The sequence below is a fragment of the Pseudophryne corroboree genome, chromosome 8 (genome assembly GCF_028390025.1).
Source record: "Pseudophryne corroboree isolate aPseCor3 chromosome 8, aPseCor3.hap2, whole genome shotgun sequence".
Lineage (NCBI taxonomy): Eukaryota > Metazoa > Chordata > Amphibia > Anura > Myobatrachidae > Pseudophryne > Pseudophryne corroboree.
Genome location: NC_086451.1, coordinates 441,847,606 through 441,875,189, shown reverse-complemented (window position 1 = coordinate 441,875,189; position 27,584 = coordinate 441,847,606). Strand labels below are relative to the sequence as shown.

Sequence of the window (27,584 nt, the reverse complement as noted above, 5' to 3'; positions counted from 1 at the left end):
GTTAATAGAGTATGTGCAAATCTATTGCTGTGCCAGCACTGATGTGAACACAAGACTTTAGTACAACAGGCTAGACATATTTTAGTTGTAACAGTAAAATGAAAGAAAATACACAAGTGAAACTAAGCAGATCTTACCACCCAATCCTATTAAATTAAAACGGTTACAAAAGTGTTTTTGACGCTCCAGTTTATGCATTCTTTTAAAAACAGGGTCCAGCCCCTGGTTCCTCTTTCACATGGGAATCCAATACGGTTGTTCTTGTTCACCTGAAAACGAGTGTATGCGTTATCCCAAGTTTCAGCTTCATCGCAGGAGACATTGCTGGAGGAACTAGCTCTCACAAATCAGAGATGGTCCACGTCTAGTATGGTAGCCTGGATCGGTGGCTTTATGCGCTGCAGAATTCTCATTACTCTGCGATGCATCAGCCCTGGATCACTGTGCTAAGGCCTGCACATACCAGTCCGGAAGGATAATATAGTCTGGATCGGTTTCAACCGTGAAGGTGATGTCTGAACCGACTTCCCAGGAAAACACATAGACCACCCTAGGACGAGAAAAATATATGTGACAACACCGCGGCAGTGACAATCCTTCAGAAACGCTCGGTGATACAAAAGATCTCACCTCGGGTCATCCGTGCTCACCACTTTCTTCATGTGAGACAGGAACGCGCCGCAGAAATTCATGCATGTGGCAGGATCCCAGCCCTGCTTGTCCTCCTACAAAAGTGGTAATGCGTTATTTATATACAGTCAAGGTAAATGCAAATTTCATCTCCTTCTTTCAACTGGTCCAATGTTTTATAGGAATCTACAGTAGGAGAGACTTATACTCGCAAAGAGTTCACTGATGCCTATTGAGTAAGCAAGTGCGGGCGATATTACTAGTAGATGTCAGAGCAGGGACAGGGTAAGGAGAACGTGATGTAGTCCCTGTTGTCTCTCTACGGGCCCAGACAGTGATCTCATAACAAATGGTAATGAGAGCTAGGAGATAAGATCGTCCTGGGTTCAATTGGCCTGAACTGGATTACTTGGGATTAGAAAAACACAAGCACTGCTTTATTACCCGAACCAAATGAGGGATTTCTGACGTCGGATACTTCTGTAGCGCTACGATTCTTCCTTGTGGATTCCGGAAACCTGCAACAATGAGTGGAATCCCCAGGAGGAACGACTGGCACCACCACTTCAGGAGCTTGTACCTGGTGAGAAGTGGCACATATCAGAGACCCCAGGCACAGTGAAGGATTATAGGCTCCAAAACTAGAATGCTCATCTTCAGTAGATTTACAGATATTTTGTATGTACTCTTAAAGCGTGTTTGTGCCTGTTAACCGGTGGTACAGTTTATAGCTGCATTTGTGCCATGATATACCATAATGTTACTTAACTTTATATATTATTACACTTTAAGCGGTATATTCAATAAGAGTCGGGTCCATTCCGACATGCAGTTGTCGGAATGCCCCCGACAACCCCTATTCAAGGAGCGGGCAAATCCGACTGTCAGATTTGGCCGTTCCCTGTGTCCTGTCCTGCCGCTGCTGTCAGCGACTGCCGGGTGCGCCGACAGCAGCGGCGGGGGGAGCAGTGTGCGGCGGCCGGCGGGGAGCAGTGTGCGGTGGCCGGCGGGGAGCTACCAGCGTCGTCGGGGGGGGGGGGGGGGGGGAGCTCCCAGCGGCGGCCGGAGCTGGCAACGGGAGTGATCTGTGTGGCGGCGGAGGAGGCACTGCAGGTACCATCATCCCCGTAGCCCGCCGCACCGCTCCCAGTCTCCTCACCTTAATCTGACTTGTTTTCAAGTTGGATTGAGTTTGTCGGAAAGGGGGCCAAAACCTGTCGGTATTTCGACGATCCACCTGCTTTCCGACAAGTCGGAAAAAATGTGCCCCTATTGAATAGGTCGGAACCCCTTCCAACCTATTCGTCGGAAACTGCCGTCTTTCCGACAAGACGGCAGTTTCCGACTCTTATTGAATATAGCCCTAAGTGGTAAATGACCTACACCTACACCCCCTGCAGGCTTCTACATAAAAGTGCAACTAAACATGGATGTACATGCGGTGCCATAGCATGAAGCACCATGACTGCGGTACCTGTTAAAGCTGCGTTGTTGGTGTGGATTTCGGATCTGGGCACTTGACTTCAGCTCCACGTAGCAGAACGGTGGGGATGGATTAGCACTGGATGGATCTGAGCAGTCCACCTCTCCAGACAGGAGGAGCGAATGCGAGTTCAGCCTCCCCAATAAGACACTGCAATATGCCTCATTGGTGTTTACCACTTCAGACGGGCAAGGGGCAGCGTCAGGCGAGTCTGGGAAAGGAGAGAACGTGTCAAAGAATCTACTGACATTCAAAGAAAACTTATTAGAGGCTGATATAAATGTATTCATGTATAGAGTAGAATGATGGTAAATGGACATAGACAGTCAACAACAAATGTGTTCTGTGCATTCATCCAGACTCAGGGTCCCATCTGTACAGAAGAGTCCAGTAGCCTGCACTAGCTCTATCAATACCAGAACTTGCAGCAAGAGTGAGATGATGGCATAGTGGGAACACACCGGCACAGAGGTAGCTTTCAAACTTGTAGCCAGAGTACATGAGTTTTTCTTGCTCCTGGGTCCTCTGTTTCCTCTTCTTGCAGGCAGCCGCCGTCTCTCTCTCACTGATGTACAGGGTGCCCTTGAACAATGTGACTGCCAGAATCCAGCCTTCTTGGTTTTCATATGGGGTGCATAGGATCTTAGTGAGGTGACCGCGCCAGGTGACAAAGTCTCGGTCCACCGGTCTGGAGAGGAGAAAAACTTTGCAGCAATCATGTTTTTATTGTTTTTGAGATCCCAAACGCCCCTGTTCTCTTACGCAAGGTTATAAATGTACCAGTCTGACACACATTTACGTCTTTCTATCTGTACGACTGTCATCCCCGTAGTGGTCTTACCATGTGACCGATAGTTTCACCATGCCATTGTCATGGATCTGGTACAACCCCACATTTCCACTGTACTTTTGCGAATCACTACCTCACTCCACTGCACCTTCCTTCCATACATCTCTACGGTGAACGCCAATCTTTATTTCTGCAAAACCCACATCCCTTCAGTGCACTAGCACGGCTTTCCTCCTCTCATACACAATAAACAATATCACCCATATTCTGCACCTCTTGCTGTCACCACGGGTGGTTGCTTCCAGAAGTCCTCTATTCTCTTTAAGCCACGTCAGTAAATGCAGAAGACCCTCTTTCTCATCTTCATTCCTACGCACATAATGATTTTCAAATCCCTCCATCACGTCCCATGAAAGTGAAGCACCATCCCAGTCTGTACCCGGAGGAGGTCGAAAATAGCGCAAACGCCTGGCATCACCATGGTAACAACGCTTCTCATCCAGCGAGAAAGAGCCGACTTCAGAGGGCAGCCTGAAGAATGGGAAGGGACCATGGTAGAGTGAGTGATGTGTCCTGAAAGATGGAGCGGAAATGTGAGGACACTTCGTCTGTGGGGCAGCGGGGAGATCCTCATCAAGGCTGCTTCTTTTAGGGGGTCTTCCTGAAAGACAGGATGTTCATAAAGATTAAACCCAATTGCAGTTCTCCTTGTCAACCCCTGAGAATATCTTAAACCAGGAACACACCTGAAAGACTGTGCAGTGCGGTGAACACACTACACGATCCGCTGTACAGCGGCGCGATGTATCGTATATAACACTTTGGCCGCGGAATCGTACCATTGGATGTGCAGCACATCCAATAGGGTGATTCAGTGAATGACGGACAGATTATGGAATGAGCATACACTCTATACGATGGTTGTGCAGAAAGAACCAATATCGCATGATGTATCGTACAGTGTGTACCCAGCTTTATTTACACCAACAATTTTTTTTTTCTTTACATTTTGTTGCTACAGATTTTGAGTGTCAAATAGATTGAAGTAGGATTTTCTGGCAATGATACACACAGTATTTGATCAATAATAATCCAAAACCGTGACACAAATGACATTCAAGTAATAACCAGAAATGATCAAATTTGGCCTTGGGTTTAAAAGAGGTATAACTGCAAAAATTACCGCAAAAGTCACAAAGTGCTCCTCAATTACACCTACAGATGTGTCCACACATTAATGCTATAGTCACATCATATAGCCCACTGAGAGACTGTGCTGATTCATTTGTTATATGACACTTGTATATCTGTTTCTGTTTGTGACTGACAGCTGAGAGGATGTCAGCATGGAACATCAGCAGCAACGGAGGACAGACAAAAGTGCATAGTAAAGAACTGTGATAACTGTGCGTTGGTTTGCAAGGCAAAAGAAGAAACAAGCAGCCAGTCTCATCAGGACATAGTCAGGTTGCAGGGCCTAAACATTCATCACACCTGGCAATGGGTGTCATTCCAACCTGATCGCTCGTTAGCTACTTTTTGCAGCGCTGCGATCAGATAGTCGCCACCTATGGGGGAATGTGTTTTCGCTTTGCAAGTGTGCGAACGCCTGTGCAGCCGAGCGGTACAAAAAAGTTTTGTGCAGTTTCTGAGTAGGTCTGAACTTACTCAGCCGCTGCGATCACTTCAGCCTGTCTGGTCCCGGAATTACCGTCAGACACCCGCCCTGCAAACGCTTGGACACGCCTGCGTTTTTCCAACCACTCCCTAAAAAATGTCAGTTGACACCCATAAACGCCCTCTTCCTGTCAATCTCCTTTGCGAACGACTGTGCGAATGGATTCTTCGTTAAATCCATCGCTCAGCAACGATCCGCTTTGTACCCGTACGACGCGCCTGCGCATTGCAGTGCATACGCAGTTTTGCAGAGTTTTGACCAGGTCGGAATGACCCCCATTGTACGTTTCGCTGTTCAGTGGTGGAAAGACCACAGGCAATGTACTGCAAAGCAGTGTGTGTGGCGAGTGTACCTGTGGCAATACCTAAAAAGCCCTACGGTCTGAGTGCTTCAAACAAGGAAAGGTTTTTGAGGGTTCCTGATGCTCCTGGCATGGTTTAGGTGCTCTCCTTCCCTCATAAGGTAAAGCCAATGCTAATCGCAACTTAGTGGTCCCGAGTGACCATCTGCACCCCCCTTGCGGCATCATTTTAAGCCCAATGGTAGTTGTGCCTTCCAGGATGACAACACTGCCATCCAAAGAGCTTGTCACCCAATAGTTTGATGATGAAGACACTAATGTTATCCATATGTCATGGCCTTCTCAGTCAGCAGATCTTACCACTGTCCAGTATTTGTGAGGCATTCTGGAATGATGCCCCAGGCAGCAATTTGCAGGACCTCGGCGGTCAGGGGGAGGAGCAAGGCCAGTGCATAGCACTTTTACTATCCACGTCAACAACTACTCCCTTCCGTAAAACCGAGCCCGCGAGGGTACTTTTCGGGTTCCATGTTCTGACGTTGCTCCTCCCCCCTCTTGTAGCGGGTCACATGGTGGTGATGTCAGAGGTCCTTTAGCCAACCTGGATTTAGCCAGATCAGTCCTCGGAATTTCTTTACTATAAAAGAGCGGCACTGCATCTTTCATCCATAGCACTGCCGCAGCGCAAGCCAGAGCCCAGCGTCCTACTCACTGACTTCACACTGTTGTTTGCACGTTATATACCATATCTGTAAAACAATGTATTCTAACGGGAGGAGGGGACGCTCTATAGAAACACGCCTGCAAGTTGTCTATACAGGGGATGATGCGGACGCTTGTCCATTATATTTTACAGCAATCATTGGCTGACCACTTATAAACCCCAATGATTAAATTGGCCTAATCTGGCATCAATTGCCTGTCCTTATAGCTACAGTATGAAGTCTACACTCACAAATCATTTTAATAGAATGACAAAAATAAATAAATAAATATATATATATATATATATATATATATACACACAAACATCTATAAATGCCCATTTTTGCTGTCAGCACCTGAGTGCCTGGGGACAGGCATGCTGTACATTGGTCACAGTGCACCAGGCTAGTACAATATAGATAAGACTACCAGCACAGTGGCCTAGGGGCACGTCCTCACCTGCACTGTCCCTCAGTGTCTGTGTATCTGTCTCCATATCTCCTCTACAACAATACACAAAGTCCCCGGATGTAGCAGCACAGGTCCCGACACAGATCCTTCCTTTCCGCTTCATACATTTACTACTAACACTAGAGGAAAAGACTTGCTAATTTCATGTCCACGGTTTCTGCAGCCCGAAGGTGCCGTCATGGTATAATTGTATCTGCCGCCTATGGGACTTGGTCTTCGAGAAAATGGCGTCTCGCTCACCTCTGAGTGTGAGATGCGGAGACATTTTCCTGTAGCTACTGCACTAGTGTATATCTGGCAGCCCGGGTGTAGAAGTGCGGAGAGGATAGCGGAGGTGGGTGCACTGCTTACAGGGGGGATTTATTATCTTACCTGCTTCAAGCTTCTGGGTCATGGGTGTAATTGTGAGAGCTCTAAGTATCGTTGAACTAAAAGTACCAGCATACCAGTTACTAGGCGGGGTATGGGGGGAGATTAAGGCGTATGATAGATGGAGAGCTCCTGGTCATCAACTTTTTAAGCTCCACATTTTTAATTCCATTCATCTTTTGTGTGTGTATCTATATCTATCAGATCTATATATAGAGACAGAGAGCTATTGATCTCTCTCTCTCTCTCTCTCTCTATATATATATATATATACTGTATGATATATGAAGTCAGATGGATTTAAGCCTTTTTTATAAATAAATATATATATATATATATATATATATATATATATATATATATATATATATATATATATAGTGTGTGTTGAGTAGTCCTTATCCATACTTGCCTACCTGACCCTCTCCGTGAGGGAGAAAATGCTCTGTTCCTGGACTTTCCTGGTAATGTATGATTGCCATCACCTGTGGTGAGCTAGGTAATTGATAAGAAAGGTGTTTCACCACAGGTGATGGCAATCATACATTACCAGGAAAGTCCAGGAACAGAGCATTTTCTCCCTCACGGAGAGGGTCAGGTAGGCAAGTATGCCCTTGTCCAAAATTCAAAATCCCACATTTTTGGGTCCCCTGCTGAGATAATGACATATAGAATATATATTATGTGTATATATAGATAGATTATATAGATATATAATATATGTGTCATTATCTCAGTAGGGGACCCAAAAATGTGTGATTTTGGTTAAGTGCTACTCAACCTGTATGTATGTGTATATATATATATATATATATATATGTATGTATGTATGTATGTATGTATGTATGTGTGTGTGTATATATATATATATATATATATATATATATATATATATATTTTATAGGTAGAGATGGACACTCCAGACGTGCAGAACAAACGTTAGATATATAGTCTTCCAGTAACCTGATCACAGGAGTTGCGGGAACGTACTGTACATACTCTATTTATAGCTATAAGGAATGGTGTCTCATCATAGTACATAATTATGGAAATATACAGGTGTAGTTTTCTGTCCCGCCTACTAATTACATTTAGAATTGTCTGTTCCTTTATTGTCGCCTTTTTTCTGCCAGGAAATTAAGCTTTCCCCCTCCCTTCCCCCTCTCCCCTTCCCTTCCATGGACCGCAAGCGGAAGCTGATCTGTGACACCTTCAAAGTGAAGAAACAACGAAAAGAGGCCGAGACTGTGAAACCGGATTTCAGCGCAATCCCCTCACCTTATCCAGGTAATAAGCAGAGGACATCTGTTCCTCCCCTGGTCCGTCTGCCTGCAGCCCCAACCTTAGCGATCTGTCTCCGGTAGAAAGTTGCTTTTTGGGGGGTGGAGGTGTCTGTAGCGGGATATTTAATAAAAAAAAAAAATATATAAATCAAATTTTCATACGAGATGTAAAATGTTATATGTTGTTACAGAGCGCGCCATACATGTTTGCTAATGTGTAGACTGAAATGGGCACAATCTTACTTGATAGTCAGGCCGTGGAATGGCGGAGACTCTTGGTGCACCAGGCTTGACTTTGTTTCCTGCTTATATATTAGCAATGGTCAGCCGTATTGTACAGCTGCTGTGTGTTGGCGCTGTAGCTCCAGCTGACTTGATTACAGTTGTATTGCTGCAGAAGTAAGCCTTTGTGCCAGCACACCTTGTCCTAGCGCTGAGTCGATACTATAATACATTTCATAGCTGCCTGAGTATGGTGACGGACGTAAATCAACAACGCCGCCCCTATACTGATATTGGGGGTAATTCCAAGTTGATCGCAGCAGGATTTTTGATAGCAACTGGGCAAAACCATGTGCACTGCAGGGGAGGCAGATATAAGATGTGCAGAAAGGGTTAGATTTGGGTGGGTTATATTGTTTCTGTGCAGGGTAAATACTGGCTGCTTTATTTTTACACTGCAAATTAGATTGCAGATTGAACACACCACACCCAAATCTAACTCTCTCTCTCTCTGCACATGTTATATCTGCCTCCCCTGCAGTGCACATGGTTTTGCCCAGTTGCTATCAAAAATCCTGCTGCGATCAACTTGGAATTACCCCCCATTGCTGACATTGTTTTCTGTGTGGATCTTTGCAGTGGTCCAGCAAATGTCCCGTCTGCATCAGTACATGCATTATCTAGCCCTACGAAAGGACAGTACTCTCAGCTTGCTTCCTCTTGTTTCCTATTACTCTCAGATTTTACAGAGGAGCCCCAAGAAGCTGTATTGTACCTGTGTACTCTCTTCCCACGTAAGCTGTACAATGACTCTCTTCCGCCTATTTTTCTGAGGCACCAAATGTACAGTCTCATACAAGACCGCACGACTGCAGATAGACTGTTGGTGAGTGACTAATCCTTCCCCCTTTCTCATTACCTTCCTGTTTTATTCATCTTTGTTGGCAAGTCTGTGGCAGTCTGGTTGTGGTTGAACTAGGAGTTCAAGCATCCATTTTTAGGGAGGAGATGTATCAAGCCTTGGAGAGAGGGAGAATCTGGAGTAGCTTCTGTCATTTCAAAGACTGTGCTAGATAAATGACTGACAGTGATTGGTTGCTATGGGCAACCTCTCCATTTTATCTCTCCCCAATGCTTGGTACGTCTCCCCTGAGATCTTCTCATTTACCTCCTCTTGCAGAGCACTTTGCAGCAGAAAGGCGAGGTCTGCCTTGTCCAGCCAGGGTTTGATGCTGACACTTTCCTAGTGGTTATGAGTGAGGATTTGCGTCGAACTGTCATCAAAAGCGTTGACGGGAGTTCTGGAGCCCCTGTTGTCCACAAGTTCCTGGACTCCAGCCTCATTGCCTCCTCTAAGATCAGCTACAACAGGGAGGAAATGATGGAGAAGCACCGATTCAGCGATGGAGAGATCACGTGAGAAAGAGGCCTTTGTAGAGAGAGATTTAAATTAGGGCTGCAGTCACCATGAAGCAGTTTCTCCTGGCATTACATAACAGAGAAGACTCCGTACGCACTGTAAAATAAATAAATAAATCTTCTTCTAAAGGTCCATACACACTTAACGATAAAATGAGCGACGTCGCTCATTTTCCCCCTCCTTGAGCGGCGTCGCTCATTTTATCGTCAACCCTCCTTGAGCGGCGTCGCTCATTTTATCGTCAAGTGTGTATGCCGCCAGCGACGACCGATGCGCGGCCCTGCGGGTCGGCAACAATTGTCGGTAGGGCATGCATGAAGGATGTGGACTGTCGTCCACGACCTTCATGCAGGGCTGGCGGAGGCGTGACGTCACTGAGCGATATGAGCGGTCATATCGCTCAGTGTGTACAGTCGGCCGCCGACCGACCGGCCGGCCCGGGAGGGGGAAACATTAGACGATGTCGCTCACAGAGCGACATCGTCTAATGTGTATGGGCCTTAAGGCACAAGTTCTCAAACTTGGACCTCAGGGCCCCAAGCAGGTCATATTTTCAGGGTCTCCTCACAGAATTACAAATGAAATAATTAGCTCCACCTGTGGATTTTTAAAAAATGTGTCGGTGAGTAATGAGTACACCTGTGTACCTGCCGGGTGGCCTGGAAAATGTGATCTGTTTGGGGTCCTGAGGACTAAGTCTGGGAACCAAAGTTACTACATCTCTCGGAGCAGCTCAGCCGTCTCGCACCGTATGACATCTAGACGCTCGTTGTATGAGGACACATCTGTAGTTCTCAGTAGCAGATCTTTACTGCTTGTAATGATAACAGCGGTAGAGGGCACAGGGGACGGTACTGGGTAAAACCACAGAATACTACAGACAGAAAAGTTTGAAAAATAATTGAGAATCCCAAGTTGGATATCGGCAGAGATCTGTAACGGGATGGTCAATGATTGACATGCTGGGAATTTTGTTTTTGTTTTGAGTGGAGATGCAGGAAATCCAAGTTTTATGATTAGTCGAATTCCGAACCCAATTCAGACCACCGAATTCCCATTACATTCCGCCAAATGGAGAATATCTTGGAGCAATTCTAGCTTCATTAAGCAATAACTCTTTTTGTGTTAGTGATCCTTCTAGGATGATGAAGGGGCAGGGCGCCGGAGTTCGGGGGCACATTGGCGCGCGTGCGGCGAAGCCACGAGTGTGCCCGAAATGGGGGGGCGGTCATGCAAATTAGGGGGTGTGGCCTCGTCCCCGTCATTTTAGTGGGCGGTGCGGCCACAGACGCTGCTATAGAGGGCGTCTGTGGCCGTCGACGTCACTGTTGGGGGTGTGCCCAGCACCTCCGTCGGTGCTGGGCTTCCCCCAGCTCTCTCCCAATGCGTGAATGGATGCCGCGCGCATGCGCACGGCATCTTTACACGCTGGGAGGGCAGGAAGCGGGCGGCTGTTCTAGCAGGGCACCGCAAAAGGGGCAGAGCGGGTTTTGCCTTCTAAAAAATGGGTAGGGCGCGGCGTCCTGCTAAAACAGCCTAGAGTGAACACTCTGTGTATAACAATTTTAGGGAAATCGGGGTTCAGATTTGCGGCCTTATTTAGAGTTATGAGGAGGTTCAGCTAGGAGGTGGAACTGTACACCTTGGCAAAACCATGTTACGCTAGGGTTTAAAGTCTCTGTGAGAAAGGGCACATCGCAGCTGAACTCTAAATTGTGATGCCAAAATAAAGCTGGCCAGTTCTTGTGGGCTACATGCAAAAGCAGCCAGTATTTACCCTGCATGCAGAAATAAATACACTGCTCAAAAAAATAAAGGGAACACATACATTGTGTTGTTTAACTCCAAGTCAATCACACTTCTGTGAAATCAAACTGTCCATTTAGGAAGCAACACTGATTGACAATCAATTTCACATGCTGTTGTGCAAATGGAATAGACAACAGGTGGAAATTATAGGCAATTAGCAAGACACCCCCAATAAAGGAGTTGTTCTGCTGGTGGTGACCACAGACCACTTCTCAGCTCCTATGCTTTCTGGCTGATGTTTTGGTCACTTTTGAAAGCTGGTGGTGCTTTCACTCTAGTGGTAGCATGAGACGGAGTCTACAACCCACACAAGTGGCTCAGGTAGTGCAGCTCATCCAGGATGGTACATCAATGTGAGCTGTGGCAAGAAGGTTTGCTGTGTCTGTCATTGTAGTGTCCAGAGCATGGAAGCGCTACCAGGAGACAGGCCAGTACATCAGGAGACGTGGAGGAGGCCGTAGGAGGGCAACAACCCAGCAGCAGGACCGTTACCTCCGCCTTTGTGCAAGGAGGAACAGGAGGAGCACTGCCAGAGCCCTGCAAAATGACCTCCAGCAAGCCACAAATGTGCATGTGTCTACTCAAACGATCAGAAACAGACTCCATGAGGGTGGTATGAGGGCCCGACGTCCACAGGTGGGGGTTGTGCTTACAGCCCAACACTGTGCAGGACGTTTGGCATTTGCCAGAGAACACCAAGATTGGCAAACTCGCCACTGGCGCCCTGTGCTCTTCACAGATGAAAGCAGGTTCTCACTGAGCACATGTGACAGACGTGACAGAGTCTGGAGACGCCAAGGAGAACGTTCTGCTGCCTGCAACATCCTCCAGCATGACCGGTTTGGCAGTGGGTCAGTAATGGTGTGGGGTGGCATTTCTTTGGGGGGCCGCACAGCCCTCCATGTGCTCGCCAGAGGTTGCCTGACTGCCATTAGGTACTGAGATGAGATCCTCAGACCCCTTGTGAGACCATATGCTGGTGCGGTTGGCCCTGGATACCTCCTAATGCAAGATAATGCTAGACCTCATGTGGCTGGAGTGTGTCAGCAGTTCCTGCAAGACGAAGGCATTGATGCGATGGACTGGCCCGCCCGTTCCCCAGACCTGAATCCAATTGAGCACAGACATCATGTCTCGCTCCATCCACCACAGACTGTCCAGGATTTGGCGGATGCTTTAGTCCAGGTCTGGGAGGAGATCCCTCAGGAGACCATCCGCCACCTCATCAGGAGCATGCCCAGGCGTTGTAGGGAGGTCATACAGGCACGTGGAGGCCACACACACTACTGAGCCTCATTTTGACTTGTTTTAAGGACATTACATCAAAGTTGGATCAGCCTGTAGTGTGTTTTTCCACTTTCATTTTGAGTGTGACTCCAAATCCAGACCTCCATGGGTTAATAAATTTGATTTCCATTGATAATTTTTGTGTGATTTTGTTGTCCGCACATTCAACCATGTAAAGAACAAAGTATTTAATAAGAATATTTCATTCATTCAGATCTAGGATGTGTTATTTTAGTGTTCCCTTTATTTTTTTGAGCAGTGTATGTACATTTGTGCCCCTTGCATCACATAATGGTTACAAACTTATAGCCACATTTGTTCCTAATGTTACTCTGTGTGCACCAGTATAACCGAGGGAATATACTGTAGATGCATCTTGAATTTAAACCCTCCGATTTGGCTCAGTCCTGTCTTAGGTACGTTCCTAACATTGTACAAAGTGCCCAATATGCTACAGAGCAAGTTGATTTAAAATAAAATAGATGCACTGTTCTTCTTTATATAAAAGTGTTGCACTGTAGGTTGAAAATAGACTGATATCAGATGATGACACGGCAGCGGGAGATTTAAATCATGGCCCGTTCCCACTTTAGTTGAAGCATTCGTCATTAAGCTTTAATTACATTAAATCATTTGCTGCCTCTGAGACAGAAAATCCTGTTCACAAATTCTCTGTGGCCAGTGGTAGTGATTATGCTTTCCGCTCTGATCAGTTGTGACCAAGTATATTTCTCTTATGTCCTTAGACGGGTCCACTAGGAGCCATTGGCACTTTAAGAGTTTGAAAGTGTGGGCTGGCTCCTCCCTCTATGCCCCTCCTACCAGTTTAGTTTAGAAAATGTGCCCGGAGGAGCCGGTCACAGCTAGGGGAGCTCCTAGAGCTTCTTTAGTTTTATTTTTTTCTAAGAGTTACCGTAGTTTAGGCACAAGGAGGCTGCTGGCAACAGCCTCCCTGCTTCGTGGGACTAAGGGGGGAAGTAGTGTCCACTCTGTGGGGTCTGAGCCACTATCTCCGCTGACAGGACACTGCGCTCCTGAGGGTGCTGATCGTTAGACCGCTACCCCCTTACAGAGCCAGAAGACTTTGGTGGCAAGTGAGTCACCGGCCCCCCTGGCAAGCGGGGAGCCGTTGTGAAGATGGCAGCAACAGGGTAGGGAGCGCAGTACTAACTGCGCTCCGGGGCTCAGCGGTACATAGTGCGGCGCTGTGAGGGGCGCCCTGAGCCAGCGCCTATACCCTAACACTGGTCAGCAAGCCTGTCAGGGTTCCCGGATCGCTGCCAGCATAAATCCTCAGGCCAGTATAAGAGTGGGAAGCAGCGCCATGTTCAGGGGGCGGAGCTTCTCCTAGGAGCGGACCCAGCAGCGTTCAGCGCCATTTTCCTGCCTGCAGTTCCTGTACACAGACACTGACAGGGAGAGCTGTCCCTCCAAGCAACTCCAGCTATCCTGTGCGGTACTAGGGGGTTGTAGAAGGGGAGGCTGTGTAAAGACTGTGTAGTCCATTAAGGTACACAGACAGCGCTGGTAGTTTTATTAGTTCTACCTCAAAAAGCGCTGTGTGTGGGTTGGCTCCAATCTCTGTGGCATACTTGGGGGGGGGGGGGGGGGGGGGGAACTGTGTCTGACATTTCCCTGTGTGTGTGTGTGTGCGGGTGTTTAATGGGAGTAATTCCGAGTTGATTGCCAGCTGCCGTTGTTCGCAGCGCAGCGATCAGGCTAAAAAACGGCATTTCTGCACATCCGTATGCACCGCAATGCGCACGCGTGACATACGGGTACAAAGGCATTTGTTGTTTTGCACAGGTTCTAGCAAAGTTTTCAGTCGCACTGACGACCACAAGAAGATTGACAGGAAGGGGGCGTTTCTGGGTGTCAACTGACTGTTTTCAGTGAGTGTTTGCAAAAACGCAGGTGTGTCTAGGCGTTCGCTGGGCGGGTGTATGACGTAAAATCCGTACACAAATAGGCTGAAGTGATCGCAAGCGCTGAGTAGGTTCAGAGCTACTCTGAAACTGTACAAACTGTTTTTGCAGATCTCGCCTGCACATGCATTCGTACTTCTGCTAAGCTAAAATACACTCCCCAGTGGGCGGCGGCATAGCGTTTACATGGCTGCTAAAACTAGCTAGCGATCGATCAACTTGGAATGACCCCCATAGCCATGTCTAGGGACTCTGTGTCATATGCTGCAGAAGAGGTTTCCTCTCAGGAAGGATCCATTCCATGTACACAGGATTGTAATGCTTTGTCTCAGATCCCTATTGTTGAACCTGAGTGGTTAACTTCTATCAAAGGAATGATCTCGCAGATCTCTACTAGGTTTGCTAATACTGAGACTGAAACTCAGGGGTTGAAGAAGTCTATGGCAGTTTGGTCAGGCTCTGTTCCTATTCCTGCAAAATCCCCTAGCATGTTCCCACAGAAACGTGCACTTGCCCAAATTATGCAAGATGACACGGATACCGATTCTGATACTGCAGACGGTGTTGGGCATGTGCTGAGGGGGGCGGCATCCCTTGCTAAGGGGGTGCAGCTCATGATTGAGGCCATTAGAGATGTGTTAAACATTAATGACACAACACCTGAGCAGGTTGAGAAGGGTTACTTCACTGACCATAAGAAAGCCTCGCTAACCTTCCCTGCATCTAAAGAATTAAACGCTATATTTGAAAAATCCTGGCAAAACCCGGAGAAAAAATTCCAGATCCCAAAAAGGGTTCTAGTTGCTTTTCCCTTCCCTGAGGAAGATAGGAAAAATGGGAAAACCCACCCATTGTTGATGCATCTGTTTCCAGCCTGTCTAAAACGGTGGTTTTACCTGTCCCTGGATCTACCGCGTTAAAAGAACTGGCTGATCGTAAGATTGACACTACGCTAAAATCCATTTACACTGCTTCAGGGGTGGAGTTAAGCCCACTATTGCCTGTGCACGGATTTCTAAAGCCATAGTAAGGTGGTCAGGATTTGGATACAAGGGATAGAAGTGACATTGAATTGTTTTTACGTAACATACAGGATTCTGCGGGGTTCATGGTGGAATCCGTGAAGGACCTGTGTGTGCTGACTGCACCGATATCTTCCATGTCGATCTCAGCCCGCAGGGGACTCTGGCTATGCCAATGTTCTGTGTTCTGCAGACACGGAATTCAGGAGAAGTGTGGAGAACCTACCCTACACAGGTCAGGCTCTATTTGGGGAAGCGTTGGATGCGTGGATTTCCATGGCAACCGCGGGTAAGTCAACTTTCCTTCCCTCTGCTACACCTTCTATGAAGAAACCATTTTCTTCAGCGGTGCCGCAGTCCTTTCGGACCGCTAAGGCAAAAAAGTCCAAGCCTCCTACCACTTTCTTTAGAGGTGGTCATGCAAAATCCAAAAAGCCTGCACCCACAGGCTCCCAGGACCAGAGACCTACTTCTGGTTCCTCAAAATCCTCAGCATGACGGTGGACCACAAAGCCTGGAGGACGGGCTGGTGGGTGCGAGACTCAGACGTTTCAGACACGTCTGGGTGTTGTCCGGCCTGGATCCCTTGGTACAGGATATTGTGTCCCAGGGGTACAGACTGGAGTTTCAAGAACACCCGCCTCACCGATTCTTCAAATCAGGCTTGCTAGCTTTGCTGACAGACAGGGCTATCCTACAGGAAGCCTTCCTAAAATTGGAAAAGTCACAAGTCATTTTCCCAGTTCCACCTCATATGCAAAACAAGGGTTATTATTCAACCGGATGGTTCGGTCAGACCAATTTTGAACTTGAAATCGTTGAACCCTTACCTGAAGGTGTTCAAATTCAAAATGGAGTCTCTCAGAGCAGTGATTTCAGGTCTGGAGGAGGGAGAGTTTCTGGTATCCCTGGATATCAAGGATGCGTACCTCCACATTCCGATTTGGCTGCCGCACCAGGCTTATCTCAGATTTGCACTGTTGGACAGTCACTATCAATTTCAGGCACTGTCATTCAGCCTCTCCACAGCACCGAGGGTGTTCACCAAGGTGATGGCAGAGATGATGGTTCTCCTCCGCAGACAGGGGGTGAACATGATCCCATATCTGGACGATCTGCTGATAAAGGCATCATCCAGGGAAAAGTTATTGCAATCCATTGTTCTCACGACTCATCTGCTCAGGGAACACGGTTGGATCCTGAACCTTGTAAAATCACATTTGGAGCCGACCAGGAGGTTGTCTCTTCTGGGACAATGGTCCGGGGTGTCCTGAAGCCAGCCCGGGTTTCGCTTCATCAGTGCATTCACCTTCTAAGGAAGATGGTGGCCTCTTACGAGGCTCTACAGTATGGAAGGTTTCATGCTCGGTCCTTCCAACTGGATCTCCTGGACAAGTGGTCTGGATCTCGTCTACACTTGCACCAAAGAATACGTTTGTCGTCAAAAGCCAGGATTTCACTCCTCTGGTGCCTGCAACTACCACACCTTCTGGAGGGTCGCAGGTTCGGGATTCAGGACTGTATCTTCTAACTACGGATGCAAGTCTCCGGGGCTGGGGCGCAGTCACTCAGGGGGAAACCTTCCAAGGACGGTGGTCAAGCCTGGAATCCAGCCTTCCAATAAACATTCTGGAACTAAGCCATCTACAACGGTCTTCTCCAAGCGGCCCATCTTCTGCGAGTTCGAGCCATTCAAGTGCAGTCGAACAATGTAACTACTGTGGCTTACATAAACCGACAGGGCAGAACGAAGAGCAGAGCTGCAATGTCAGAGGTAACAATTATCATCCTCTAGGCAGAAAAACATGCGTTGGCGCTGTCAGCAGTCTTCATTCCGGAAGTGGACAACTGGGAAGCGGACTTCCTCAGCAAACACGATCTCCATCCAGGAGAGTGGGGACTCCATCCGAAGGTGTTCACGGAGGTTACAGATCTTTGGGGTGTACCTCAAATAGACACGATGGCCTCTCGTCTCAACAAGAAGCTTCAGCAGTATTGTTCCAGGTCGAAGGACCCATAAGCTGTGGCGGTGGACGCCGTAGTGACTCCGTGGGTGTTCCAGTCGGTGTACGTGTTTCCTCCACTTCCACTCATTCCAAGAGTTCTAAAACTCATAAGGAGAACAAGAGTTCAGGCAATCCTCATTGTTTCGCACTGGCCAAGAAGGGCTTGGTACGCAGATCTTCTGGATCTACTGCTAGAAGAGCCGAGGCCTCTTCCTCTTCGGGAGGATCTTCTGCAGCAGGGGCCGTTCGCTTATCAAGACTTACCACGGCTACGTTTGACGGCATGGAGGTTGAACGCCAGATATTAGCTCGGAAGGGCATTCCGAACAAGGTTATTCCTACCCTGATACAGGCTAGGAATGGAGTAACATCTAAACATTACCATTGTATTTGGAAAAAATATGTATCTTGGTGTGAGTCCTAGAAGTTTCCTACCGTGGAGTTTCAACTGGGACGGTTTCTCCTCCTCCTGCAAGCAGGTGTGGATATGGGCCTGAGGTTGGGATCCTCGAAGGTCCAGATTTCGGCCCTATCCATTCTTCCAGAAACAGTTGGCTTCCCTCCCTGAGGTTCAGACTTTTCTGAAAGGGGTTCTGCACATCCAGCCTCCCCTTGTGCCGCCTACGGCGCCCTGGGATCTTAACCTGATGTTACAGTTCCTCCAATCGGATTGGTTCGAACCTCTAGGTTGAAGTCAAATTTCTCACGTGGAAGGCTGTCACTTTGTTGGCCTTAGCTTCTGCTAGACGTGTGTCGGAGTTGGGGGCTTTGTCTTGTAAGAGCCCCTACTCTATCTTCCATGAAGATAGAGCTGAGCACCGGACACGTCAGCAGTTTCTTCCAAAGGTTGTGTCGGCATTTCATATCAACCATCCTATTGTGGTGCCAGTTGCTTCTGGCTCCTCAATTTCATCAAAGTCCTTTGATGTTGTAAGGGTTCTGAAAATCTATGTGTAGAGGACTACTCGTCACAGAAAATCGGACTCTGTTTGTCCTGTATGATCCCAAGAAACTTGGGTATCCTGCTTCTAAGCAGACGATCTCTCGCTGGATCAGGTTCACTATCCAGCATGCGTATTCTACGGCAGGATTGCCGTGTCCTACATCTGTTAAGGCCCACTCTACTCGTAAGGTGGGTTCTTCCTGGGCGGCTACCCGGGGTGTCTTGGCTTTACAACTTTGCCGAGCGGCTACTTGGTCTGGGTCGAACATGTTTGCAAAGTTCTACAAGTTCGATACTTTGGCCGCTGGGGACCGAAAGTTTGGTCAATCAGTTCTGCAGGAGCCTCCGCGCTCTCCCTCCTGTTCTGGGAGCTTTGGTACATCCCCATGGTACTAATGTGGACCCCAGCATCCTCTAGGACGTAAGAGAAAATAGGATTTTAATTTCCTACCGGTAAATCCTTTTCTCGTAGTCCGTAGGGGATGCTGGGCGCCCGCCCAGCGCTTCATGATCCTGCAGTGGTTACTTAGTTCAGTACTGTTTGTTACTTGGTTAAGTAATCTTGTTCAGCCGTTGCTGAGTTTTCAAGCTGGTTAGCTTGGTTTGCCTTGTATGTGTGAGCTGGTGTGAATCTCGCCACGATCTGTGTATAATCCCTCTCTCGAAGTTGTCCGTCTCCTCGGACACAGTTTCTAGACTGAGTCTGGTAGGAGGGGCATAGAGGGAGGAGCCAGCCCACACTCTCAAACTCTTAAAGTGCCAATGGCTCCTAGTGGACCCGTCTATACCCCATGGTACTAATGTGGACCCCAGCATCCTCTACGGACTACGAGAAAAGGATTTACTGGTAAGTAATTAAAATCCTATTTTTACCCCCAGGCAGCTGGTTCACGCCGGGCTGCTCACAGTGAGGGATGCGGGGAGTTGGTGGCTGTCCATCCCTGGTGCCGGGAGGTTCATCTCACATTTTATAAAAGGTAAATCGATGTATTTCATACACCTGTGGGCGATCTCCAGCCATCTTGCTGATTCTTCTCTCTCCCCGCTCAGGGCGGAAGGCCATTCTCGCTCAGATCAGCAGATCTCGATATAAAGAAGTCCTGCTCACAGATCTCTCCACTCGTAAACCTCCCCACTCTGTCCGGTTAGGAATGGAGTATCACATCCATGACATCATAGGGGCGGGGCTTGTGGACTGGTGAGTAACATGTAATACCCGCCAAACACTTATTTCCCATTATATACGAGATAAAGACCTTTTCTTATTATTTTCTCTGCTTATTGTCTCTTGCAGCATCCCCACACCCTCTGGAAGTCTCCTCCGCTTATCAGACACGTAGCGCCATGCCTCTTCCCATCCTTGTACTTTGTAAATCACCTTTTTTCTGTTTCTATAGCCTTTAATTCTGAGCCAGAGCAGTGGAACCTATATACAGAATGAACCCTCTTCTCTTCCAGATGTGGGACATGTCTGTATTCAATTCTGCAATGAATTTGTGCCATTTTTATTTCTGTGTAGATATAATAAAGTAATATAATATAATTTATTAAAGTATTTCATGATGTATATGTGTGTGCAGTTTGTCCGACTTCCTAACCGCTCCCTCTTATTCCATAAAGTGTGTAGAATTATGTAATCGCATCACAGTAGCCACATGAAGAAAGCAAGAAAAGGAGGAAGAAGAGGGACAGAATGGAAGGGAGATCTACCACTGTGGACTAAACACTGATCAGAGGAGGAAAGGGAATAAGATCCAGAATTTGTACTCCTTGGGGTAGATTTTTCTAAAGCTTCTATAACATACAAGTGAAGCTGTTGCCCATGACAACCAATCACATTTTGTCTATCTTTTAGAATGCAATAGAGAAATGATAGCTAGAATATAATTGGTTACCATGGGAAAAACCACAGATTTTTATTTGTTTTAAAAAAAAATATTGATTGTTTAGAAGCTTTAGTAAATCTTGCCCATCTCTGGAGATCCACAATCTAACAGTTATAACGTGGCCAATCCCGGTTATCGGGATTGAAAAATGGTCAATCCTGGGATTGGCTTTTCCCTATGTGTCCGCCGCTCTCGCCCCGCCCCGCCCCTCCCACATAACTTACCATACGACGGGGGGCGGTAGAGTGGGAAACATCCTTCCGTGTCGGTGGTGGGTGACGTCGGATGACTGCGCAGCGTGACCTGTGGCTGCACGTCATGCTGCGCAGGGGAATGCGGGAGGACGCTCAACGCTGCCAGTCTTTTTAAAAAAAAACAAAGGGCCGCATGATCCCTCAATCCCCGGGATTGAATCCGGGACGTTTTTTGGCCTAAATCCCTGGATCCTGCCGATCCTGGGATTGGTCACCCTAAACAGTTACTAGTGGCACATACAGTATATGGCTAGAAACATTGGGTTACCGCTTATACCATGGATGCTATAAGGGGTGGTATTCATGTGACTGCCGGTCAGCACGAGCCCGCAAGGGGCTTGCTGCACTCGCCCCTCCCCGCCGGGATCCCGGCGTCGGTAAGCTGACCGGCTGTCAGGAGACCGCCGGTCAGCCGTACTACACCCGCTATAAGGTTTCCAAGTGAAAACATAGGTCGAGGATATAAGTAACCGGCAGTCTGTAGGTGAGTTAGAAAAATGTATTTTCCTCTAACAGGGTAAAAATAGTTTGGAGTAAAGATGATCCCACACTCTGAGACAATGCTAATATTGGGGGTCATTCCGAGTTGATCGCTAGCTGCATTCGTTCGCTGTTCAGCGATCAGGCAAAAAAACTGCATTTCTGCGCAATGCGCACACGTGACATACTTTTACAACGGCCGATGTAGTTTCACACAAGGTCTAGTGAAGCTTTTCAGTCGCACTGGTTGCCGCAGAGTGATTGACATAAAGTGGGCGTTTCTGGGTGGCAACTGACCGTTTTCAGGGAGTGTTCGTAAAAACGCAGGCGTGCCAGGAAAAACGCAGGCGTGGCTGAGCGAATGCAGGGCGTGTTTGTGACGTCAAAACAGGAACTGAACAGTCTGAAGTGATCGCAAGCACTGAGTAGGTATTGAGCTACTCTGAAACTGCACAAAAAAAAATTGCCGCTGCTCTGCGATACTTTCATTCGCACTTCTGCTAAGCTAAAATACACTCCCAGTGGGCGGCGGCGGCATACTGTTTGCACGACTGCTAAAAACAGCTAGCAAGCGAACAACTCGGAATGACTACCATTGGTCAATTACGGGGAGATGTACTGTTCTAAGCCTTGAAGAGAGATAAAGTGGAGAGAGATAAAGCACCAACCAATCAGCTCTGGACTGCCATTTTTTTCAAACACAGCCTGTAAGTAATTAGGAGCTAATTGGCTGTTACTTTATCTCTCCCCAAGGCTTAGTGCATCTCCCCCGGTGTCTGTAAAAATGTCAGGAACTGATTGGTTGGTAGTTTATCTCTCTCCAAGGCTTAGTACATCTGCCCCTTAGCCTGATGCGGCTGGCATTTGACAGCTATTGGTATGTGTGTGACCATTTTCTAACCTCACTGAGCGACCTGTGTGACCAAACTGGACATTGATCTTGGCAATAGTGTACAGATTGGTGGCTACCAGCCTAAGGGGCCCTACTCACTGGCCGACCCGCCGCCGAGCTGCCCGACGGCGGATACGAGCGACCCGGCGGCGGGGGGGCAGTGACGGGGGGAGTGAAGTTTCTTCACTCCCCCCGTCACGCGGCTGCATTGAAGTGCAGGCAAATATGGACGAGATCGTCCATATTGGCCTGCATGCACAGCCGACGGGAGACCAGCGATGAACGAGCGCGGGGACGCGCATCGTTCATCGCTGGAGTCTCCACACTGAAAGATATGAACGAGATCGTTCATATCTTTCTGAAAATCGGCCAGTGTGTAGGGCCTATAAGAGGTCAGGCTATTAAACCGGATCTGTCATCTACACATCAGCCTGAGGGCTTACCTCACCGAAGCATTGCCTGAGGGCTTACCTCACCGAAGCATTGCCTGAGGGCTTACCTCACCGAAGCATTGCCTGAGAGCTTACCTCAACGAAGCATTGCCTGAGGGCTTACCTTCACCGAAGCATTGCCTGAGGGCTTACCTCACCGAAGCATTGCCTGAGTAATAGTAGATGGGCATACATTTTTGTCCAAATATTTGCTAAGAACCTCACTCACACTCCATGGGGGTCATTCTGAGTTGATCGTAGCAGTGGTAAATTTATCACAGCTACGATCATCTTCCCTGACATGCGGGGGGACGGCCAGCACAGGGCTAGTCTGCCCCACATGTCAGTGCCGCTCCCTACCCCTGCACAAATACAAAAGCGTTGCACAGCGGCGATGCTTTTGTATTCCTGGAGTAACTCCCGGCCAGAGCAGCTCCTGCGGCTGGCCGGGAGTTGTTTGTCACTGCCGATGGCCGCAGCGGCTGTGTGAGACGTCACACAGCCGCTACATCCCGCCCCCCCAACAGTCTGGCCACGCCTGCGTTGGCCGGACTGCGCCCCCTAAACGGCGGCTTAACACCACCGTTCAGCCCCCTCCTGCCCAGCGACCGCCTCTGTCTTGCATGCGCAATTCCGACCCAATCGCTGCACTGCGACAAACTGCAGCGAGCGATCGGGTCGGAATGACCCCCCATGGTAATTGTAGTGTTTATGATTGTTACCAGTAGTCTTAGGCCCAAATTTATCAAGCCTTGGAGAGTGATAAATTGCACGGTGATAAAGTAACAGCCAATCAGCTCCTGACTGTAAACATGACAGGAGCCGATTGGCCGTACTTTATCACCGTACAATTTATCACTCTCCAAGGCTTGAAAAATCTGGGCCTTAGGGGGGCTTATTCAGTAAGGAGTGCAGATTCTGCATTCCTTTCTATCGCATGTTGGAGGCCGCCCAGCATGCGGAATGGCCTGTACAGCTGCTGTGACCGCAATTGCGGTCGCAACAACTGTGGATGACCCCCTGCAGCAGCAGCTAGACAGCATATACCGGTGGTGTGAATTAGGTGAAAAACATGTATCCAAAATAATTTTAGCTAAAAAACAAACAAACAAAAAAACAACTTTTTTTATTTTATATTTGTAAAAATAAATGTTTTTTTCCCAAACATCAGAATATTGGTCAGCACCATCGAAACATCAGGACCACTGGAAACATCATGACTTTAATTTTTTACAGCTGCGCAGCCACCAGATACACACTCGGATGCTAATTTACACTTCCCCAGTGGCTGCCATAGTGTGCAGCCGCTGGATGGGCGGTCCTGCCGTGCTGACCAATCAGCAGTGATCAGCAGCACCAGAAACACTGGGGGAGGGTGCGGGGAGGCAGAGGGACTTTCCTGTCCCTCTGAGACGGCAGCAGTGGGAAGTTTATCTTCTCTGCAGCTACACATGCTGTGTATCTGACGGGTCACATCCTATCCGATCAGATAAGGTTATGGCTAAAACCAAGTTGGAGAAAGGACCTCTGGCGTCACCAGGGGGAGGAGCCATGCACAATCAAGGTACCCGAAATGTGGGCTCGCTTCGCTCGCCACTGGGTTACTAAAGGGAGTAGTTGGTGGTGTGGATAGTAGAAGAACTATCCTGCTGGTCTAGCTCCTCCCCTTGGTGACGTTGCTCCTCCCCCTGACATCAGAGGTCCTTTCTCCAAATTGGTCCTAGCATCTACTCTTTTTAGAATGTACTAGATAAGTTGTAGCTAGACTCTGGATGGTTGCTATAAGCAACACCTCCACTTGCTCTCTTAAGAAGGTTTGATAAACCTACAGTAGAGTTGGGTAACCACTGAAGATAGATGGATTTGCCATAGATGGTGGAGATCTGATGGTTCTCCGCTACTGAGGGCACAGAGCCCCCTGATGGTTTTTTAGTTACCCTTTCTCCTTGGAGCCGGGACATGGTGCCTAGCTCCGCCCCTAATATGACCCATGAAGCCCTGCCCCCAACCTCTGATTGGCCCGTTGAGTAGTAGAGCTGGGATGACCATCAGTGGGTAAAACCGATGTTGATAGGTTCATACCATCAAAGTTAACCACCAATGGTTAACTCACCGATGGCCATAACTAAACTACAGCTTTTGATTGCTTTGCTTAACTCCGGTCGGAAAACTGCAGTATTCTAAGGGGTCTATTCATAAAAAAAAATGAAAAATGAATTGTTACTTATCACTATACACCGCATCGGTTCGATGCGATATAAAGCTGTGATGGGATTCGTTCATTTTCGTTCATTTTGCCGACTGTAGGGATCCCAGCAGTCAGGATACCAACACCGGAATTCCGACAGCCGCCAATGCAGCCAGTCGGAATCCCGGCAGAACAGAACCACAACATCCATAGAGCGGGAATAGATCCTGTGGGGAGCCACCGAGCCTGCAAGGGGACTCTTTGCGCTCGCCCCGCTGCCGGCATTCTGGCGGGAGGGATACCAGTGTTGGGATATGGACAGCCGGTATCCCACCGCTGATAAATCATACTGATTCCGCTGTGATAAGTAGCAATTCATGTATACTCACCCTTCCAGCGAAGCGTTGCGGTATCCCGGGCTCCAGCGACGCTCTCTTCTCCAGCGGTGTTCCTCTGCCGTCTTGAACCATGTGCTGCCGGTTGACCTCCCAGAAGGCCGCAGTGGCTGATGGGAGGTCTGGGGGTTGGAGCCAGAGACCAGGGCAGCATTGAGCTTCCCTGCAGTTACCGCACCACAGTTCAATTTGCACCATCCTGAGATGGAGAACCTGAACTCCATGAGGGAGTGGAAAGCTGAGCTTAATGCTCCTTCATGAATCGCATTTACCATACCAAAGTATGGTGATGCGATTCAGTCACTGAGGGGGGGGGGACGCTGCAGGAGTCAGGGACTTCATGGCAACCTGCTCCAAGAATAACAGAGAAAAGCTGTTTTCCGCAAAGCAGGGCTTTTCTCTGCCTTATGAATAGACCCCATAGACTTTAACGGTGCTCTGTTACAATGCTGTACACTGCTGCGCCTTCCAAAGACCTGCACCTGAAATACTCATGCAGAGCCATCTTAACAGCAGTGTAGGCCCCTGGGCAAAGTAATACACTGGGGCCCCTACTCATCCTCCAGCGATAGGGGTGGGGGGAGCTATCAGTGGCAGCTTTGATGTCCCGCGGGCGGTAGGGGGTGTTCTATCTCCCGCTCAGCATGTAGGACCTGGAGCAGTAATTTCTACTAATTACTCCTTTACTGCACAGATGGTGGGAGATGGGGTGGGAAGGAGAACACTAAAGTACAGAAGGGGGCATTGGGCAGAATGAAGGTGCCCCAGTACATGACTTCCAGGGTGGTGTTTAATAATATATGCAGGCGAGTCGTTGATAGTGGAGTGGATTTCATTTTCATCATTTTCCGGTGGGAGGACAGCGTGCTTTACTGCAGATATCTCCAATTCCTGCAAATAGATTTCTTTCTTTCACTGGAATGAAAAACTAGAGAGTCCCACCTTTCAGGAGATACTGGGGGATTGGGGATCAGAGTTCAGGAGCCAGAGCAATCAACCGATGAAAATATAAAACTGCATACCGGGCGTGTGGAGCTGGAGCAGGGACCAGCTGCTGGAAGGCTGATATCTCTGGTTCTGGGTATAGTAGAGACAAGCTGCCAATGAAAGGGGAGAGTCCCAGCTTTTGGAGTATACCCTCAGAAACACTCTAAGTCAGATAGAAACTGAGATATCTGTCTAGGAAGAGTAATAAACAAACTTGGATGGGGACCACTGCTTTGAAGTCGGATCTCTCTGGCTCCCCAGGGCCGATTCTAAAAAATCTGGTACCCCTGCAAAGGGGACCCTCAGCTATCAGCCTAGGCCATTACACTCCTGGGGCCCTTGGGCAACTGCCCACTGAGCCCATACGAAAAGACAGCTCTGCACTCATGATGTGCTGTCAGAGTGACGCATTGGTAGCAATAGCAGGAAACAATGCACCTTTTTACATTACATAAGAAGTGACACAGAAATCACCAGTAAGAGCTCTATTTACTAACTGGGGTTAAGGTGTAAATGCATTAAAGGCTGTGAAAATCCTACTACATACCATTTCTCGATATGTACTAAAGGATGTTCTGTTCTGCTCCCTGCGCTAGCTGTGTGGGTGATTTATCTCGCTGCCATAGGCTCCTATTGCAGCGCTAAGTGCATCAGATGTTATCAAGCATTTTTTTAAACTTATTGCATCGTGTTTTCTCCTGTATTGCAGCGCATAACCAGGCTAGGGATGGCCATTGACCATCGATGGTTCAAAATTATCGATGCTCTATGACCGATGTCTAATACTTTTACCATTGATGGGGGAGAACCAGATGGTTTCCCGCCATTGATGGTTCAGTGCTACCGATTTTTTTTTCTTCTCAAAGTGTCAGGGCATGGAGCCTAGCAACACCCACTGACACCCACAAAGCCACGCCCCCATGCTCTGATTGGCCCACATTTCATTGTACAGTAATGCAGGGATAACATTATTGATGGATCCCTTCCAGATGGTTTCACACCGTCGAGGCTATCCATCGGACAACCCACCGATGGCCATCCCTACCTAGGCGAGGGATGGCCAATGACCATCGATGTTTCTGATACATCGATGGTTGTGACCTAGTGCTCGATGGTTTTGCCATAGATAGAAGAAGTGCAGATAGTTTTCAGCCATCGATGGCGGGCGTGGGAGCTGATGGCAATGGTTTAGGTTTTTTTTCCATTGAAAAAGTGCAGCATACAGACTTGACTCAGAAGTCAGGGCCGCCCTGTCCCGCCTCTCCCCGGCAACCACTGTAGTCTCTCTACAGCATGCATGTCCAAACTGCGGCCCTCCAGCTGTTGTGAAACTACATATCCCAGGATGCCCTGCCACAGTTTTGCTGTCAGAGAATGCAAAAGCTGTGTCAGGGCATGCTGGGATGTTTAGTTTCTCAACAGCTGGAGGGCCGCAGTTTGGACATGCCTACTCTACAGGTACTTGTATTTTGCTCAGCCTGAGCCTATGTGGGGTCGTGCGTGGTCAGCGGCAGCCTATCAGGTAGGAGAGACTCGTCAGTGACTGGCTACGGGGCTTGTCATGACCGCCCGCCGTAGAGTAAGTGACTCCTGAGTCCAGACTCGGAAAGCTGCTGGTCGATGCCCGCTGCGCATGCAAAAGCATCAGTATGACAACAGTCAACACCGCAACACACATGCACAACATCCAGCGGAGGGGGCGCGCATGCGCAGAGGAAACTTTGCGC

The 27,584-nt window shown here is 48.2% G+C and overlaps 2 protein-coding genes across 3 annotated transcripts; one reads left to right on the top strand and one right to left on the bottom strand.

Moving 5' to 3' along the window:
• Window positions 1–56: 56 nt before the first annotated feature.
• DXO (decapping exoribonuclease) lies at window positions 57–6,152 on the bottom strand. The gene is made up of 7 exons (XM_063938114.1): window positions 6,047–6,152; window positions 3,177–3,564; window positions 2,575–2,801; window positions 2,105–2,324; window positions 1,075–1,210; window positions 631–725; window positions 57–550 (listed from the first exon to the last, which is right to left on the bottom strand). The coding sequence occupies exons 1-7, from the start codon at window positions 6,081–6,083 to the stop codon at window positions 439–441; spliced, it is 1,215 nt and encodes a 404-aa protein (XP_063794184.1). The 5' UTR covers window positions 6,084–6,152; the 3' UTR covers window positions 57–438.
• Window positions 6,153–6,245: 93 nt separating this feature from the next.
• STK19 (serine/threonine kinase 19) lies at window positions 6,246–19,911 on the top strand. Of its 2 annotated transcripts, none has more exons than XM_063938115.1 (7): window positions 6,246–6,392; window positions 7,561–7,714; window positions 8,673–8,818; window positions 9,113–9,348; window positions 19,224–19,321; window positions 19,395–19,542; window positions 19,639–19,911. In XM_063938115.1, exons 1-7 carry the CDS (start codon window positions 6,261–6,263, stop codon window positions 19,682–19,684), a joined length of 960 nt encoding a protein of 319 aa, XP_063794185.1. In that variant the 5' UTR covers window positions 6,246–6,260; the 3' UTR covers window positions 19,685–19,911. The 2 variants fall into 2 exon arrangements, with proteins under 2 accessions (XP_063794185.1, XP_063794186.1); XM_063938116.1 differs by lacking the exon at window positions 6,246–6,392 and adding an exon at window positions 6,421–6,462.
• The last annotated feature ends 7,673 nt before the right edge of the window (window positions 19,912–27,584 follow it).

Coding starts and splice junctions, on each gene's coding strand:
- DXO (XM_063938114.1), bottom strand. CDS start 6,083: ATGGAGACAGATACACAGACACTGAGGGACAGTGCAG. Junction 3,565..6,046: donor GACACTGAGGGACAGTGCAG/GTGAGGACGTGC, acceptor CCTGTCTTTCAG/GAAGACCCCCTAAAAGAAGC. Junction 726..1,074: donor AAATCCCTCATTTGGTTCGG/GTAATAAAGCAG, acceptor CCACTTTTGTAG/GAGGACAAGCAGGGCTGGGA.
- STK19 (XM_063938115.1), top strand. CDS start 6,261: ATGGGACTTGGTCTTCGAGAAAATGGCGTCTCGCTCACCTCTGAGTGT. Junction 7,715..8,672: donor AATCCCCTCACCTTATCCAG/GTAATAAGCAGA, acceptor TATTACTCTCAG/ATTTTACAGAGGAGCCCCAA. Junction 19,543..19,638: donor GGGGCGGGGCTTGTGGACTG/GTGAGTAACATG, acceptor TGTCTCTTGCAG/CATCCCCACACCCTCTGGAA.